This window comes from Oncorhynchus nerka, linkage group LG20, assembly GCF_034236695.1.
Source record: "Oncorhynchus nerka isolate Pitt River linkage group LG20, Oner_Uvic_2.0, whole genome shotgun sequence".
Lineage (NCBI taxonomy): Eukaryota > Metazoa > Chordata > Actinopteri > Salmoniformes > Salmonidae > Oncorhynchus > Oncorhynchus nerka.
Window position 1 is genome coordinate 97062244 of NC_088415.1, and position 18068 is coordinate 97080311.

General features: G+C 46.2%; 1 protein-coding gene across 1 annotated transcript in view; it reads right to left on the reverse strand.

The window, feature by feature from the left end:
* Positions 1-18068, reverse strand: part of myom1a (myomesin 1a (skelemin)) — a 133374-nt gene that overhangs the window by 106186 nt on the left and 9120 nt on the right. The window contains 4 exon segments of the mRNA XM_065006113.1: positions 1693-1847; positions 2174-2372; positions 3178-3253; positions 4223-4306. Coding sequence (XP_064862185.1) covers positions 1693-1847; positions 2174-2372; positions 3178-3253; positions 4223-4306 — 514 coding nt within the window.

Genomic DNA, 18068 nt, shown 5'->3' on the forward strand with positions numbered 1-18068 from the left:
GTCCTTGTTTTTTAAAGAAAATCACATTTTTTGTCCATTAAAATAACATAAATTGATCAGAAATACAGTTTTGACGTTGTCAATGACTATTGTACCTGGGAACGGCAGATTTTTTTTAATGGAATATCTACATAGGTGTCCAGAGGCCCATTATCAACAACCATCACTCCTGTGTTCCAATGGCACGTTGTGTTAGCTAATCCAAGTTGATCAATTTATAGAAGCTAGTTGATCATTAGAAAACCCTTTTGCAGTTATGTTAGCACAGCTGAAAACTGTCGTTCTGATCAAAGAAGCAATTAAACTGGCCTTCTTTAGACTAGTTGAGTATCTGGAGCATCATCATTTGTGGGTTCGATTACAGGCTCAAAATGGCCAGAAACAAAGCACTTTCTTCTGAAACTTGTCAGTCTATTCTTGTTCTGAGAAATTAAGGTTATTCCATGTGAGAAATTGCCAAGAAACTGAAGATCTCGTACAACGCTGTGTACAACTCCCTTCACAGAACAGCGCAAACTGGCTCTAACCAGAATAGAAAGAGGATTGGGAGGCCTCAGTGCACAACTGAGCAAGAGGACAAGTACATTAGAGTGTCTAGTTCGAGAAATAGACGCCTCACAAGTCCTCAACTGGCAGCTTCATTAAATAGTACCCACAAAACACCAGTCTCAACGTCAGTGAAGAGGCGAATCCGGGAGGCTGGCCTTCTTGGCAGAGTTCTTCTGTCCAGTGTCTCTGTTCTATATTTTATTTTAATTGGCCAGTCTTGAGATATGGTTTTTTCTTTGCAACTCTGCCTAGAAGGCCAGAGATGAAACACAGGGGAGTGAAAGAAATTAAAGGCAGCAGTAGAGGGATGAAAGGCAGCAGTAGAGGGATGAAAGGCAGTGGGAGAGGGATGAAAGGCAGTGGGAGAGGGATGAAAGGCAGTGGGAGAGGGATGAAAGGCAGTGGGAGAGGAATGAAAGGCAGAGGGGAAGGGATGAAAGGCAGCAGTTGAGGGATGAAAGGCAATGGGAGAGGGATGAAAGGCAGTAGGGGAGGGATGAAAGGCAGAGGGATGAAAGGCAGAGGGATGAAAGGCAGAGGGAGAGGGATGAAAGGCAGAGGGAGAGGGATGAAAGGCAGAGGGATGAAAGGCAGAGGGGGAGGGATGAAAGGCAGCAGTTGAGGGATGAAAGGCAGTGGGAGAGGGATGAAAGGCAGTGGGAGAGGGATGAAAGGCAGAGGGAGAGGGATGAAAGGCAGAGGGAGAGGGATGAAAGGCAGAGGGATGAAAGGCAGAGGGGGAGGGATGAAAGGCAGCAGTTGAGGGATGAAAGGCAGTGGGAGAGGGATGAAAGGCAGTGGGAGAGGGATGAAAGGCAGTGGGAGAGGGATGAAAGGCAGTGGGAGAGGGATGAAAGGCAGAGGGGAGGGATGAAAGGCAGAGGGGGAGGGATGAAAGGCAGCAGTTGAGGGATGAAAGGCAGTGGGAGAGGGATGAAAGGCAGTGGGAGAGGGATGAAAGGCAGTGGGAGAGGGATGAAAGGCAGTGGGAGAGGGATGAAAGGCAGAGGGAGAGGGATGAAAGGCAGTGGGAGAGGGATGAAAGGCAGAGGGAGAGGGATGAAAGGCAGTGGGAGAGGGATGAAAGGCAGAGGGAGAGGGATGAAAGGCAGTGGGAGAGGGTGTATGTGTGTGTCTCACCATGCAATACGTGGTTTAGGCCATCCAGACACGGTGCAGTGCAGCTTGACAGTCTTGCCCTCCCAGACAGTCTGTCCTCGGGGACGAACTATGAACTCAGGTGGATGGGTCAGGTTGTCACTGTTCTGCTTCTTACGGAACTCTGCTCTCTCCTCAACCTACAGGGGGACAGGAAGGGGTTAAAACTCTGCTCTCGCCTCAACCTACAACATGACAGGAAGTGGTTAAAACTCCGCTCTCTCTCCTCAACCTACAGGGGGACAGGAAGTGGTTAAAACTCCGCTCTCTCTCTCCTCAACCTACAGGGGGACAGGAAGTGGTTAAAACTCTGCTCTCTCTCCTCAACATACAGGGGGACAGGTAGCAGGGATATGGAGAGGAAAGGGTTAACTCCTCTAAGACTGAAAAAAGACCACAAGTAATGTGGTGTCCAGGATGACTTTCTTCTGTAGTTGCAGTCAATCGATCAATCAATAGTACTGACCTTCTTGCTGAGCTCCAGGCGGTCAGCTGACTCTCTAATGTGCCTCTTCCTGCTCTTCTTCTCCACGGTAATCGTCTTCATGGAGCTGGTCTCCAGGGAGCTGGTCTCCAGGGAGAACAGGTTCCTCATGGCAACATGCCCCACCCCCTCCTCCTTCACTTCTTCCTGGACCTCAACTAGGCCCCGGGCAAACTCATGGCTACGGACAAAACAGACAACAGACACGGTTGAAACTCATGGATACAGACACCACAGCAGACAGCAACAGACACTGTTCAAACTCGTAGCACGCGCTCCAGCAGGTATATCTCACTGGTCAAAGCCAATTCACACTTTGGCCGCCTTTCCTATCTCTACTTGCACATTAATCTTCTCCATTCAAGTGTTTAATTGCTATATTGTAATTATTTCACCACTATGGCCTATTTATTGCCTTTACCTCCCTTATCTGACCTCATTTGCACTCACTGTATATAGACTTTTTGTTTTCTTTTTTCTACTGTATTATTGACTGTATGTTTTGTTTATTCCATGTGTAACTCTTTGTTGTTTGTGTCAAACTGCTTTGCTTTATCTTGGCCAGGTCACAGTTGTAAATGAGAACTTGTTCTCAACTGGCCTACCTGGTTAAATAAAAATATAAAATGTAAAAAAGACGTGGTCTGCTTACCAGACTTTTCTCACATCTTTCAACTCAGTATGTTGACAGCAGCCACTCAATGTTAGTGATGGCTGTTTAACAGTCGGCCTTGAGATAGAAGCTGTTTTTCAGTCTCTCGGTCCCAGCTTTGATGCACCTGTGCGGACCTCGCCTTCTGGATGATAGCGGGGTGAACAGGCAGTGGCTCGGGTGGTTGTTGTCCTTGATGATCTTTATGGCCTTCCTGTGACATCGGGTGGTGTAGGTGTCCTGGAGGGCAGGTAGTTTGCCACCGGTGATGCGTTGTGCAGACCTCACTACCCTCTGGAGAGCCTTACGGTTGTGGGTGGAGCAGTTGCCGTACCAGGCGGTGATACAACCTGACAGGATGCTCTCGGGCCTCCCGGTGGTGCAGTGGTTAAGGGCGCTGTACTGCAGCGCTAGGTGTGCCACCAGAGACTCTGGGTTCGCGCCCAGGCTCTGTCATAACCGGCCGTGACAGGGAGGTCCGTGGGGCGACGCACAATTGGCCTAGCGTCGTCCGGGTTAGGGAGGGTTTGGCCGGTAGGGATATCCTTGTCTCATCGGGCACCAGCGACTCCTGTGGCGGGCCGGGCGCAGTGCGCGCTAACCAAGGTTGCCAGGTGCACGGTGTTTCCTCCGACACATTGGTGCGGCTGGCTTCCGGGTTGGATGGCGCTGTGTTAAGAAGCAGTGCGGCTTGGTTGGGTTGTGTATCGGAGGACGCATGACTTTAAACCTTTGTCTCTCCCGAGCCCGTACGGGAGTTGTAGCGATGAGACAAGATAGTAGCTACTAACAATTGGATACCACGAAATTGGGGAGAAAAAGGGGTAAATGAAAAAATGTAATAAATAAATACATGTAAAGGATGCTCTCGATTGTGCATCTGTAAAAGTTTGTGAGTGCTTTTGGTGACAAGCCGAATTTCTTCAGCCTCCTGAGGTTGAAGAGGCGCTCCTGCACCTTCTTCACCATGCTGTCTGTGTGGGTGGACCAATTCAGTTTGTCCGTGATGTGTATACCGAGGAACTTAAAACTTACTACCCTCTCCACTACTGTCTCGTCGATGTGGATAGGGGGGATGCTCCCTCTGCTGTTTCCTGAAGTCCACAATCATCTCCTTTGTTTTTTTTATGTTGAGTGTGAGGTTATTTTCCTGACACCACACTCCGAGGGCCCTCAACTTCTCCCTGTAGGCCGTCTCGTCGTTGTTGGTAATTAAGCCTACCACTGTAGGTAGTGTCGTCTGCGAACTTGATGATTGAGTTGGAGGCGTGCATGGCCACGCAGTCATGGGTGAACAGGGAGTACAGGAGAGGGCTCAGAACGCACCCTTGCGGGGCCCCAGTGTTGAGGATCAGTGGGGTGGAGATGTTGTTACCTACCCTCACCACCTGGGTGGCGGCCCATCAGGAAGTCCAGGATCCAGTTGCACAGGGCGGGGTCGAGACCCATGATCCAGGTTTTACCTAGTAGCACAATCGATATGCTGATTTAGGGAGTCTTGTTTTCAGATTAGCCTTGTTAAAATCCCCAGCTACAATGAATGCAGCCTCAGGATATGTGGTTTCCAGTTTACATAGGGTCAAATGAAGTTCGTTCAGGGCCATCGATGTGTCTGGTTGGGGGGGAATATATGCGGCTGTGATTATAATCGAAGAGAATTCTCTTGGTAGATAATGCGGCCGACATTTGATTGTGAAGAAGTCAGGTGAACAGAAGGACTTGAGTTCCTGTATGTTGTTATGATCACACCACGTCTCGGGAATCATAAGGCATACCCCCCCGCCCCTCTTCTTACCAGAAATATGCTGTTGTTTCCTCATTCTGAGGTATTGTTTGTTTTGATACACGTTCTAGTCGGAGCTCTGTTAATTTCCGTTTTAGTCTTCTCGTGTATTCTAGTTTTTCCCATCATCCTCACTAATGATGCCTTTTTGCCTCTTCCCTGCCTGTACTGTTACCTTTTTGGAGTCCCTGGACCCAGCTACCTTCCAGAAGGACAACCATCTCTGCAGAACTCCACCAATCAGGCCTTTAGGGTAGAGTGGCCAGACGAAAGCTTGGAGTTTACCAAAATGCACCTAAAGGATTCTTAGACCATGAGAAACAAGATTCTCTGGTCTGATGAAACCAAGATTGAACTCTTTGGCCTGAATGGCAAGCTTCACATCTGGAGGAAACCTGGAACCATCCCTACGGTGATGTATGGCGGTGGCAGCATCATGTCTGGAGGAAACCTGGCACCATCCCTACGGTGAAGCATGGTGGTGGCAGCATCATGCTGTGGGGATGTTTTTCAGAGGCAGGAACTGGGAGACTAGTCCGATCGAGGGAAAGATGAACTGAGCAAAGTACAGAGAGATCCTTGATGAAAACCTGCTCCAGAGCGCTCAGGACCTCAGACTGGGGCGAAGGTTCACCTTCCAACAGGACAACGATCCTATGCACCAAGACTTGTACCCGACCGAACATCTCTGGAGAGACCTGAAAATAGCTGTGCATGTACCCTTCCCCATCCAACCTGACAGAGCTTGAGAGGATCTGCATAGAAGAATGGGTGAAACTCCCCAAATACAGGTGTGCCAAGCTTGTAGAATCATACCTAAGAAGACTCGAGGCTGTAATCACTGCCAAAGGTGTTTCAACAAAGTACAGAGTTAAGGGTCTGTTTTAAGAACAAGGCTGTAACATAACAAAATGTGGAAAATATCAAATTAACTCTAGTTATGTTTCTGATAGAGAACAATTTGTTTATGCAAACGGATGTGCATCTATCAAGGCCAAGATATCCTGGTGTACCACAGGATTCGACCATTGGACCTTTGTTATTCCTCACCTATTTCAATGACCATGCTGCTGGGTCGTCTACCATACCTTACATTCTCTTTGCTGATGTTACCAACTAAGGCATGGTCACACTTTCTGAATGCTTCCAGATTAACAAATGATCTTTAAAAAAATAAAAAATTCCAACTTTATTGTTTCACTAGTGAGAATAAGAAATATTGTAAAAAATAAAAAACTTTAAAAAAGGAGCCATAATTTCAATTGGTGGGAATGAAATGGATGAAAAGTTACCCTGGAAAGATCACATTCAGTCTGCAGCAACGCGATGAAATCTGTTGTTATCATCAGAAAGAGGAGTGGTTTGGTTCATCAGGTTTGCTTCCTAACTCTATACAATAGCTTAATTTACACATATCTCATTCACTGTAATATTGTCTGGGCCAGAACATGTGCCTCCTACCTACACAAATTACTCATCATACAAAATAACTTTACAAGACTTGACACCTCCTCTAATTAACTGGCTCCATCTGCACCTTTGTTTAAGAAACTCAATATCTTGTCTATTTACGACATTAATGTACACCAATTATGCCCTTTCGTCTACAAATACTCATACCTCCCAGAGAGTTTACCTAAACCCTTCAATGGATTCTACCAGGTCCCAGTTTACCTAAACCCTTCAATTGATTCTTCTGGTCCCAGTTTACCTAAACCCTTCAATTGATTCTTCTGGTCCCAGTTTACCTAAACCCTTCAATGGATTCTACCAGGTCCCAGTTTACCTAAACCCTCCAATGGATTCTACCAGGTCCCAGACAGTTTACCTAAACCCTTCAATGGATTCTACCAGGTCCCAGTTTACCTAAACCCTTCAGTGGATTCTTCTAGGTCCCAGTTTACCTAAACCCTTCAATGGATTCTACCAGGTCCCAGTTTACCTAAACCCTCCAATGGATTCTACCAGGTCCCAGACAGTTTACCTAAACCCTTCAATGGATTCTACCAGGTCCCAGTTTACCTAAACCCTTCAATGGATTCTACCAGGTCCCAGTTTACCTAAACCCTTCAATGGATTCTACCAGGTCCCAGTTTACCTAAACCCTTCAATGGATTCTACCAGGTCCCAGTTTACCTAAACCCTTCAGTGGATTCTACCAGGTCCCAGTTTACCTAAACCCTTCAATGGATTCTACCAGGTCCCAGTTTACCTAAACCCTTCAATGGATTCTTCAGGTCCCAGACAGTTTACCTAAACCCTTCAATGGATTATACCAGGTCCCAGACAGTTTACCTAAACCCTTCAATAGATTCTACCAGGTCCCAGTTTACCTAAACCCTTCAATGGATTCTACCAGGTCCCAGTTTACCTAAACCCTTCAATGGATTCTACCAGGTCCCAGTTTACCTAAACCCTTCAATGGATTCTTCAGGTCCCAGACAGTTTACCTAAACCCTTCAATGGATTCTACCAGGTCCCAGACAGTTTACCTAAACCCTTCAATGGATTCTACCAGGTCCCAGACAGTTTACCTAAACCCTTCAATGGATTCTACCAGGTCCCAGTTTACCTAAACCAGTCAATGGATTCTACCAGGTCCCAGTTTACCTAAACCAGTCAATGGATTCTACCAGGTCCCAGTTTACCTAAACTCTTCAATGGATTCTATCAGGTCCCAGACAGTTTACCTAAACCCATCAATGGATTCTACCAGGTCCCAGACAGTTTACCTAAACCCTTCAATGGATTCTACCAGGTCCCAGTTTACCTAAATTCTTTTATGGTTTCTACCAGGTCCCAGTTTACCTAAACCCTTCAGTGGATTCTTCTAGGTCCCAGTTTACCTAAACCCTTCAATGGATTCTACCAGGTCCCAGACAGTTTACCTAAACCCTTCAATGGATTCTACCAGGTCCCAGTTTACCTAAACCCTTCAATGGATTCTACCAGGTCCCAATTTACCTAAACCCTTCAATGGATTGTACCAGGTCCCAGTTTACCTAAACCCTTCAGTGGATTCTTCTAGGTCCCAGTTTACCTAAACCCTTCAATGGATTCTACCAGGTCCCAGACAGTTTACCTAAACCCTTCAATGGATTCTACCAGGTCCCAGTTTACCTAAACCCTTCAATGGATTCTACCAGGTCCCATTTTACCTAAACCCTTCAATGGATTCTACCAGGTCCCAGTTTACCTAAACCCTTCAGTGGATTCTTCTAGGTCCCAGTTTACCTAAACCCTTCAATGGATTCTACCAGGTCCCAGACAGTTTACCTAAACCCTTCAATGGATTCTACCAGGTCCCAGTTTACCTAAACCCTTCAATGGATTCTACCAGGTCCCAGACAGTTTACCTAAACCCTTCAATGGATTCTACCAGGTCCCAGTTTACCTAAACCCTTCAGTGGATTCTACCAGGTCCCAGTTTACCTAAACCCTTCAATGGATTCTACCAGGTCCCAGACAGTTTACCTAAACCCTTCAATGGATTCTACCAGGTCCCAGTTTACCTAAACCCTTCAATGGATTCTACCAGGTCCCAGTTTACCTAAACCCTTCAGTGGATTCTACCAGGTCCCAGTTTACCTAAACCCTTCAATGGATTCTACCAGGTCCCAGACAGTTTACCTAAACCCTTCAGTGGATTCTACCAGGTCCCAGTTTACCTAAACCCTTCAATGGATTCTACCAGGTCCCAGACAGTTTACCTAAACCCTTCAGTGGATTCTACCAGGTCCCAGTTTACCTAAACCCTTCAGTGGATTCTACCAGGTCCCAGTTTACCTAAACCCTTCAATGGATTCTACCAGGTCCCAGTTTACCTAAACCCTTCAGTGGATTCTTCTAGGTCCCAGTTTACCTAAACCCTTCAATGGATTCTACCAGGTCCCAGTTTACCTAAACACTTCAATGGATTCTACCAGGTCCCAGACAGTTTACCTAAACCCTTCAGTGGATTCTACCAGGTCCCAGTTTACCTAAACCCACCAATGGATTCTACCAGGTCCCAGTTTACCTAAACCCTTCAATGGATTCTACCAGGTCCCAGTTTACCTAAACCCTTCAATGGATTCTACCAGGTCCCAGTTTACCTAAACCCTTCAGTGGATTCTTCCAGGTCCCAGTTTACCTAAACCCTTCAATGGATTCTACCAGGTCCCAGTTTACCTAAACCCATCAATGGATTCTACCAGGTCCCAGTTTACCTAAACCCTTCAATGGATTCTACCAGGTCCCAGTTTACCTAAACCCTTCAGTGGATTCTTCTAGGTCCCAGTTTACCTAAACCCTTCAATGGATTCTGCCAGGTCCCAGTTTACCTAAACCCTTCAATGGATTCTACCAGGTCCCAGTTTACCTAAACCCTTCAATGGATTCTACCAGGTCCCAGACAGTCCTAAACCCTTTAATGGATTCTACCAGGTCCCAGACAGTTTACCTAAACCCTTCAATGGATTCTACCAGGTCCCAGACAGTTTACCTAAACCCTTCAATGGATTCTACCAGGTCCCAGTTTACCTAAACCCTTCAATGGATTCTACCAGGTCCCAGTTTACCTAAACCCTTCAATGGATTCTACCAGGTCCCAGACAGTTTACCTAAACCCTTCAATGGATTCTACCAGGTCCCAGACAGTTTACCTAAACCCTTCAATGGATTCTACCAGGTCCCAGTTTACCTAAACCGTTCAATGGATTCTACCAGGTCCCAGACAGTTTACCTAAACCCTTCAATGGATTCTACCAGGTCCCAGTTTACCTAAACCCTTCAGTGGATTCTTCCAGGTCCCAGTTTACCTAAACCCTTCAATGGATTCTACCAGGTCCCAGTTTAACTAAACCCTTCAATGGATTCTACCAGGTCCCAGTTTACCTAAACCCTTCAATGGATTCTACCAGGTCCCAGTTTACCTAAACCCCTCAATGGATTCTACCAGGTCCCAGTTTACCTAAACCCTTCAATGGATTCTATCAGGTCCCAGTTTACCTAAACCCTTCAATGGATTCTACCAGGTCCCAGTTTACCTAAACCAGTCAATGGATTCTACCAGGTCCCAGTTTACCTAAACCCTTCAATGGATTCTACCAGGTCCCAGTTTACCTAAACCATTCAATGGATTCTACCAGGTCCCAGACAGTTTACCTAAACCCTTCAATGGATTCTACCAGGTCCCAGTTTACCTAAACCCTTCAATGGATTCTACCAGGTCCCAGTTTACCTAAACTCTTCAATGGATTCTACCAGGTCCCAGTTTACCTAAACCCTTCAGTGGATTCTACCAGGTCCCAGTTTACCTAAACCCTTCAATGGATTCTACCAGGTCCCAGTTTACCTAAACCCTTCAATGGATTCTACCAGGTCCCAGTTTACCTAAACTCTTCAATGGATTCTACCAGGTCCCAGTTTACCTAAACCCTTCAGTGGATTCTACCAGGTCCCAGTTTACCTAAACCCTTCAGTGGATTCTACCAGGTCCCAGTTTACCTAAACCCTTCAGTGGATTCTACCAGGTCCCAGTTTACCTAAACCCTTCAATGGATTCTACCAGGTCCCAGTTTACCTAAACCCTTCAATGGATTCTACCAGGTCCCAGTTTACCTAAACCCTTCAATGGATTCTACCAGGTCCCAGTTTACCTAAACCCTTCAATGGATTCTACCAGGTCCCAGTTTACCTAAACCCATCAATGGATTCTACCAGGTCCCAGTTTACCTAAACCCTTCAATGGATTCTACCAGGTCCCAGTTTACCTAAACCCTTCAATTGATTCTACCAGGTCCCAGTTTACCTAAACCCTTCAATGGATTCTACCAGGTCCCAGTTTACCTAAACCCTTCAATGGATTCTACCAGGTCCCAGTTCACCTAAACCCTTCAATGGATTCTACCAGGTCCCAGTTTACCTAAACCCTTCAATGGATTCTACCAGGTCCCAGTTTACCTAAACCCTTCAATGGATTCTACCAGGTCCCAGTTTACCTAAACCCTCCAATGGATTCTACCAGGTCCCAGACAGTTTACCTAAACCCTTCAATGGATTCTACCAGGTCCCAGTTTACCTAAACCCTTCAATGGATTCTACCAGGTCCCAGTTTACCTAAACCTTCAATGGATTCTACCAGGTCCCAGTTTACCTAAACCCCCAATGGATTCTACCAGGTCCCAGACAGTTCACCTAAACCTCCAATGGATTCTACCAGGTCCCAGTTTACCTAAACCCTTCAATGGATTCTACCAGGTCCCAGTTTACCTAAACCCTTCAGTGGATTCTACCAGGTCCCAGTTTACCTAAACCCTTCAATGGATTCTACCAGGTCCCAGTTTACCTAAACCCCTCAATGGATTCTATCAGGTCCCAGTTTACCTAAACCCTTCAATGGATTCTACCAGGTCCCAGTTTACCTAAACCAGTCAATGGATTCTACCAGGTCCCAGTTTACCTAAACCCTTCAATGGATTCTACCAGGTCCCAGTTTACCTAAACCCTTCAATGGATTCTACCAGGTCCCAGACAGTTTACCTAAACCCTTCAATGGATTCTACCAGGTCCCAGACAGTTTACCTAAACCCTTCAATGGATTCTACCAGGTCCCAGTTTACCTAAACCGTTCAATGGATTCTACCAGGTCCCAGACAGTTTACCTAAACCCTTCAATGGATTCTCCCAGGTCCCAGTTTACCTAAACCCTTCAGTGGATTCTTCCAGGTCCCAGTTTACCTAAACCCTTCAATGGATTCTACCAGGTCCCAGTTTAACTAAACCCTTCAATGGATTCTACCAGGTCCCAGTTTACCTAAACCCTTCAATGGATTCTACCAGGTCCCAGTTTACCTAAACCCCTCAATGGATTCTACCAGGTCCCAGTTTACCTAAACCCTTCAATGGATTCTATCAGGTCCCAGTTTACCTAAACCCTTCAATGGATTCTACCAGGTCCCAGTTTACCTAAACCAGTCAATGGATTCTACCCGGTCCCAGTTTACCTAAACCCTTCAATGGATTCTACCAGGTCCCAGTTTACCTAAACCATTAAATGGATTCTACCAGGTCCCAGACAGTTTACCTAAACCCTTCAATGGATTCTACCAGGTCCCAGTTTACCTAAACCCTTCAATGGATTCTACCAGGTCACAGTTTACCTAAACTCTTCAATGGATTCTACCAGGTCCCAGTTTACCTAAACCCTTCAGTGGATTCTACCAGGTCCCAGTTTACCTAAACCCTTCAATGGATTCTACCAGGTCCCAGTTTACCTAAACCCTTCAATGGATTCTACCAGGTCCCAGTTTACCTAAACTCTTCAATGGATTCTACCAGGTCCCAGTTTACCTAAACCCTTCAGTGGATTCTACCAGGTCCCAGTTTACCTAAACCCTTCAATGGATTCTACCAGGTCCCAGTTTACCTAAACCCTTCAATGGATTCTACCAGGTCCCAGTTTACCTAAACCCTTCAATGGATTCTACCAGGTCCCAGTTTACCTAAACCCTTCAATGGATTCTACCAGGTCCCAGTTTACCTAAACCCATCAATGGATTCTACCAGGTCCCAGTTTACCTAAACCCTTCAATGGATTCTACCAGGTCCCAGTTTACCTAAACCCTTCAATTGATTCTACCAGGTCCCAGTTTACCTAAACCCTTCAATGGATTCTACCAGGTCCCAGTTTACCTAAACCCTTCAATGGATTCTACCAGGTCCCAGTTCACCTAAACCCTTCAATGGATTCTACCAGGTCCCAGTTTACCTAAACCCTTCAATGGATTCTACCAGGTCCCAGTTTACCTAAACCCTTCAATGGATTCTACCAGGTCCCAGTTTACCTAAACCCTCCAATGGATTCTACCAGGTCCCAGACAGTTTACCTAAACCCTTCAATGGATTCTACCAGGTCCCAGTTTACCTAAACCCTTCAATTGATTCTACCAGGTCCCAGTTTACCTAAACCCTTCAATGGATTCTACCAGGTCCCAGTTTACCTAAACCCCTCAATGGATTCTACCAGGTCCCAGACAGTTCACCTAAACCCTCCAATGGATTCTACCAGGTCCCAGTTTACCTAAACCCTTCAATGGATTCTACCAGGTCCCAGTTTACCTAAACCATTCAGTGGATTCTACCAGGTCCCAGTTTACCTAAACCCTTCAATGGATTCTACCAGGTCCCAGTTTACCTAAACCCCTCAATGGATTCTACCAGGTCCCAGTTTACCTAAACCCTTCAATGGATTCTATCAGGTCCCAGTTTACCTAAACCCTTCAATGGATTCTCCCAGGTCCCAGTTTACCTAAACCAGTCAATGGATTCTACCAGGTCCCAGTTTACCTAAACCCTTCAATGGATTCTACCAGGTCCCAGTTTACCTAAACCCTTCAATGGATTCTACCAGGTCCCAGACAGTTTACCTAAACCCTTCAATGGATTCTACCAGGTCCCAGTTTACCTAAACCCTTCAATGGATTCTACCAGGTCCCAGTTTACCTAAATTCTTCAATGGATTCTACCAGGTCCCAGTTTACCTAAACCCTTCAGTGGATTCTACCAGGTCCCAGTTTACCTAAACCCTTCAATGGATTCTACCCGGTCCCAGTTTACCTAAACCCTTCAATGGATTCTACCAGGTCCCAGTTTACCTAAACTCTTCAATGGATTCTACCAGGTCCCAGTTTACCTAAACCCTTCAGTGGATTCTACCAGGTCCCAGTTTACCTAAACCCTTCAATGGATTCTACCAGGTCCCAGTTTACCTAAACCCTTCAGTGGATTCTACCAGGTCCCAGTTTACCTAAACCCTTCAATGGATTCTACCAGGTCCCAGTTTACCTAAACCCTTCAATGGATTCTACCAGGTCCCAGTTTACCTAAACCCTTCAATGGATTCTACCAGGTCCCAGTTTACCTAAACCCTTCAATGGATTCTACCAGGTCCCAGTTTACCTAAACCCATCAATGGATTCTACCAGGTCCCAGTTTACCTAAACCCTTCAATGGATTCTACCAGGTCCCAGTTTACCTAAACCCTTCAATTGATTCTACCAGGTCCCAGTTTACCTAAACCCTTCAATGGATTCTACCAGGTCCCAGTTTACCTAAACCCTTCAATGGATTCTACCAGGTCCCAGTTCACCTAAACCCTTCAATGGATTCTACCAGGTCCCAGTTTACCTAAACCCTTCAATGGATTCTACCAGGTCCCAGTTTTAAACCCTTCAATGGATTCTACCAGGTCCCAGTTTACCTAAACCTCCAATGGATTCTACCAGGTCCCAGACAGTTTACCTAAACCCTTCAATGGATTCTACCAGGTCCCAGTTTACCTAAACCCTTCAATGGATTCTACCAGGTCCCAGTTTACCTAAACCCTTCAATGGATTCTACCAGGTCCCAGTTTACCTAAACCCCTCAATGGATTCTACCAGGTCCCAGACAGTTCACCTAAACCCTCCAATGGATTCTACCAGGTCCCAGTTTACCTAAACCCTTCAATGGATTCTACCAGGTCCCAGTTTACCTAAACCCTTCAGTGGATTCTACCAGGTCCCAGTTTACCTAAACCCTTCAATGGATTCTACCAGGTCCCAGTTTACCTAAACCCCTCAATGGATTCTACCAGGTCCCAGTTTACCTAAACCCTTCAATGGATTCTATCAGGTCCCAGTTTACCTAAACCCTTCAATGGATTCTACCAGGTCCCAGTTTACCTAAACCAGTCAATGGATTCTACCAGGTCCCAGTTTACCTAAACCCTTCAATGGATTCTACCAGGTCCCAGTTTACCTAAACCCTTCAATGGATTCTACCAGGTCCCAGACAGTTTACCTAAACCCTTCAATGGATTCTACCAGGTCCCAGTTTACCTAAACCCTTCAATGGATTCTACCAGGTCCCAGTTTACCTAAACTCTTCAATGGATTCTATCAGGTCCCAGTTTACCTAAACCCTTCAGTGGATTCTACCAGGTCCCAGTTTACCTAAACCCTTCAATGGATTCTACCAGGTCCCAGTTTACCTAAACCCTTCAATGGATTCTACCAGGTCCCAGTTTACCTAAACTCTTCAATGGATTCTACCAGGTCCCAGTTTACCTAAACCCTTCAGTGGATTCTACCAGGTCCCAGTTTACCTAAACCCTTCAGTGGATTCTACCAGGTCCCAGTTTACCTAAACCCTTCAGTGGATTCTACCAGGTCCCAGTTTACCTAAACCCTTCAATGGATTCTACCAGGTCCCAGTTTACCTAAACCCTTCAATGGATTCTACCAGGTCCCAGTTTACCTAAACCCTTCAATGGATTCTACCAGGTCCCAGTTACCTAAACCCTTCCTACCAGGTCCCAGTTTACCTAAACCCATCAATGGATTCTACCAGGTCCCAGTTTACCTAAACCCTTCAATGGATTCACCAGGTCCCAGTTTACCTAAACCCTTCAATTGATTCTACCAGGTCCCAGTTTACCTAAACCCTTCAATGGATTCTACCAGGTCCCAGTTTACCTAAACCCTTCAATGGATTCTACCAGGTCCCAGTTCACCTAAACCCTTCAATGGATTCTACCAGGTCCCAGTTTACCTAAACCCTTCAATGGATTCTACCAGGTCCCAGTTTACCTAAACCCTTCAATGGATTCTACCAGGTCCCAGTTTACCTAAACCCTCCAATGGATTCTACCAGGTCCCAGACAGTTTACCTAAACCCTTCAATGGATTCTACCAGGTCCCAGTTTACCTAAACCCTTCAATGGATTCTACCAGGTCCCAGTTTACCTAAACCCTTCAATGGATTCTACCAGGTCCCAGTTTACCTAAACCCCTCAATGGATTCTACCAGGTCCCAGACAGTTCACCTAAACCCTCCAATGGATTCTACCAGGTCCCAGTTTACCTAAACCCTTCAATGGATTCTACCAGGTCCCAGTTTACCTAAACCCTTCAGTGGATTCTACCAGGTCCCAGTTTACCTAAACCCTTCAATGGATTCTACCAGGTCCCAGTTTACCTAAACCCTTAAATTGATTCTACCAGGTCACAGACAGTTTACCTAAACCCTTCATTGGATTCTACCAGGTCCCAGTTTACCTAAACCCTTCATTGGATTCTACCAGGTCCCAGACAGTTTACCTAAACCCTTCAATGGATTCTTACAGGTTAATTCTGAAATACTTCTATTTAACACAAGACACAGTCATAACATTCACCCTCCCCACTGAAGCACCTCACATAGTCAATTGTTTATCAAATACAGAGTACTCTGAAATTGTTATCTTCACATTGCCAAAACATCATCATCCCTCAATAACTTCAAGCGAAGACTGACAAAACAAACCTGACGAACCAAACTACTCAATAATCTCCTCCATGAAGACTGGAGGTCAGCCTGATGAACCAAACTACTCAGTAATCTCCTCCATGAAGACTGGGGGTCAGCCTGATGAACCATACTACTCAGTAATCTCCTCCATGGAGACTTGAGGTCAGCCTGATGAACCAAACTACTCATTAATCTCCTCCATGAAGACTGGGGGTCAGCCTGATGAACCATGAAGACTGGGGGTCAGCCTGATGAACCAAACTACTCAGTAATCTCCTCCATGAAGACTGGGGGTCAGCCTGATGAACCAAACTACTCAGTAATCTCCTCCATGAAGACTGGAGGTCAGCCTGATGAACCATGAAGACTGGGGGTCAGCCTGATGAACCAAACTACTCAGTAATCTCCATGGAGACTGGGGGTCAGCCTGATAAACCAAACTACTCGGTAATCTCCTCCATGAAGACTGGAGGTCAGCCTGATGAACCAAACTACTCAGTAATCTCCTCCATGAAGACTGGAGGTCAGCCTGATGAACCAAACTACTCATTAATCTCCTCCATGAAGACTGGGGGTCAGCCTGATGAACCAAACTACTCAGTAATCTCCTCCATGAAGACTGGAGGTCAGCCTGATGAACCATGAAGACTGGGGGTCAGCCTGATGAACCAAACTACTCAGTAATCTCCTCCATGAAGACTGGGGTCAGCCTGATGAACCAAACTACTCAGTAATCTCCTCCATGAAGACTGGGGGTCAGCCTGATGAACCAAACTACTCAGTAATCTCCTCCATGAAGACTGGGGGTCAGCCTGATGAACCAAACTACTCAGTAATCTCCTCCATGGAGACTGGAGGTCAGCCTGATGAACCATGAAGACTGGGGGTCAGCCTGATGAACCATGAAGACTGGGGGTCAGCCTGATGAACCAAACTACTCAGTAATCTCCTCCATGAAGACTGGGGGTCAGCCTGATGAACCAAACTACTCATTAATCTCCTCCATGAAGACTGGGGGTCAGCCTGATGAACCATGAAGACTGGGGGTCAGCCTGATGAACCAAACTACTCAGTAATCTCCTCCATGAAGACTGGGGGTCAGCCTGATGAACCAAACTACTCAGTAATCTCCTCCATGAAGACTGGGGGTCAGCCTGATGAACCAAACTACTCAGTAATCTCCTCCATGAAGACTGGGGGTCAGCCTGATGAACCAAACTACTCAGTAATCTCCATGGAGACTGGGGGTCAGCCTGATAAACCAAACTACTCGGTAATCTCCTCCATGAAGACTGGAGGTCAGCCTGATGAACCAAACTACTCAGTAATCTCCTCCATGGAGACTTGAGGTCAGCCTGATGAACCAAACTACTCATTAATCTCCTCCATGAAGACTGGGGGTCAGCCTGATGAACCAAACTACTCAGTAATCTCCTCCATGAAGACTGGAGGTCAGCCTGATGAACCATGAAGACTGGGGGTCAGCCTGATGAACCAAACTACTCAGTAATCTCCTCCATGAAGACTGGGGGTCAGCCTGATGAACCAAACTACTCAGTAATCTCCTCCATGAAGACTGGGGGTCAGCCTGATGAACCAAACTACTCAGTAATCTCCTCCATGAAGACTGGGGGTCAGCCTGATGAACCAAACTACTCAGTAATCTCCTCCATGGAGACTGGAGGTCAGCCTGATGAACCATGAAGACTGGGGGTCAGCCTGATGAACCATGAAGACTGGGGGTCAGCCTGATGAACCAAACTACTCAGTAATCTCCTCCATGAAGACTGGGGGTCAGCCTGATGAACCAAACTACTCATTAATCTCTCCATGAAGACTGGGGTCAGCCTGATGAACCAAACTACTCAGTAATCTCCTCCATGAAGACTGGAGGTCAGCCTGATGAACCATGAAGACTGGAGGTCAGCCTGATGAACCAAACTACTCAGTAATCTCCTCCATGAAGACTGGAGGTCAGCCTGATGAACCATGAAGACTGGGGGTCAGCCTGATGAACCAAACTACTCATTAATCTCCTCCATGAAGACTGGGGGTCAGCCTGATGAACCATGAAGACTGGAGGTCAGCCTGATGAACCAAACTACTCAGTAATCTCCTCCATGAAGACTGGG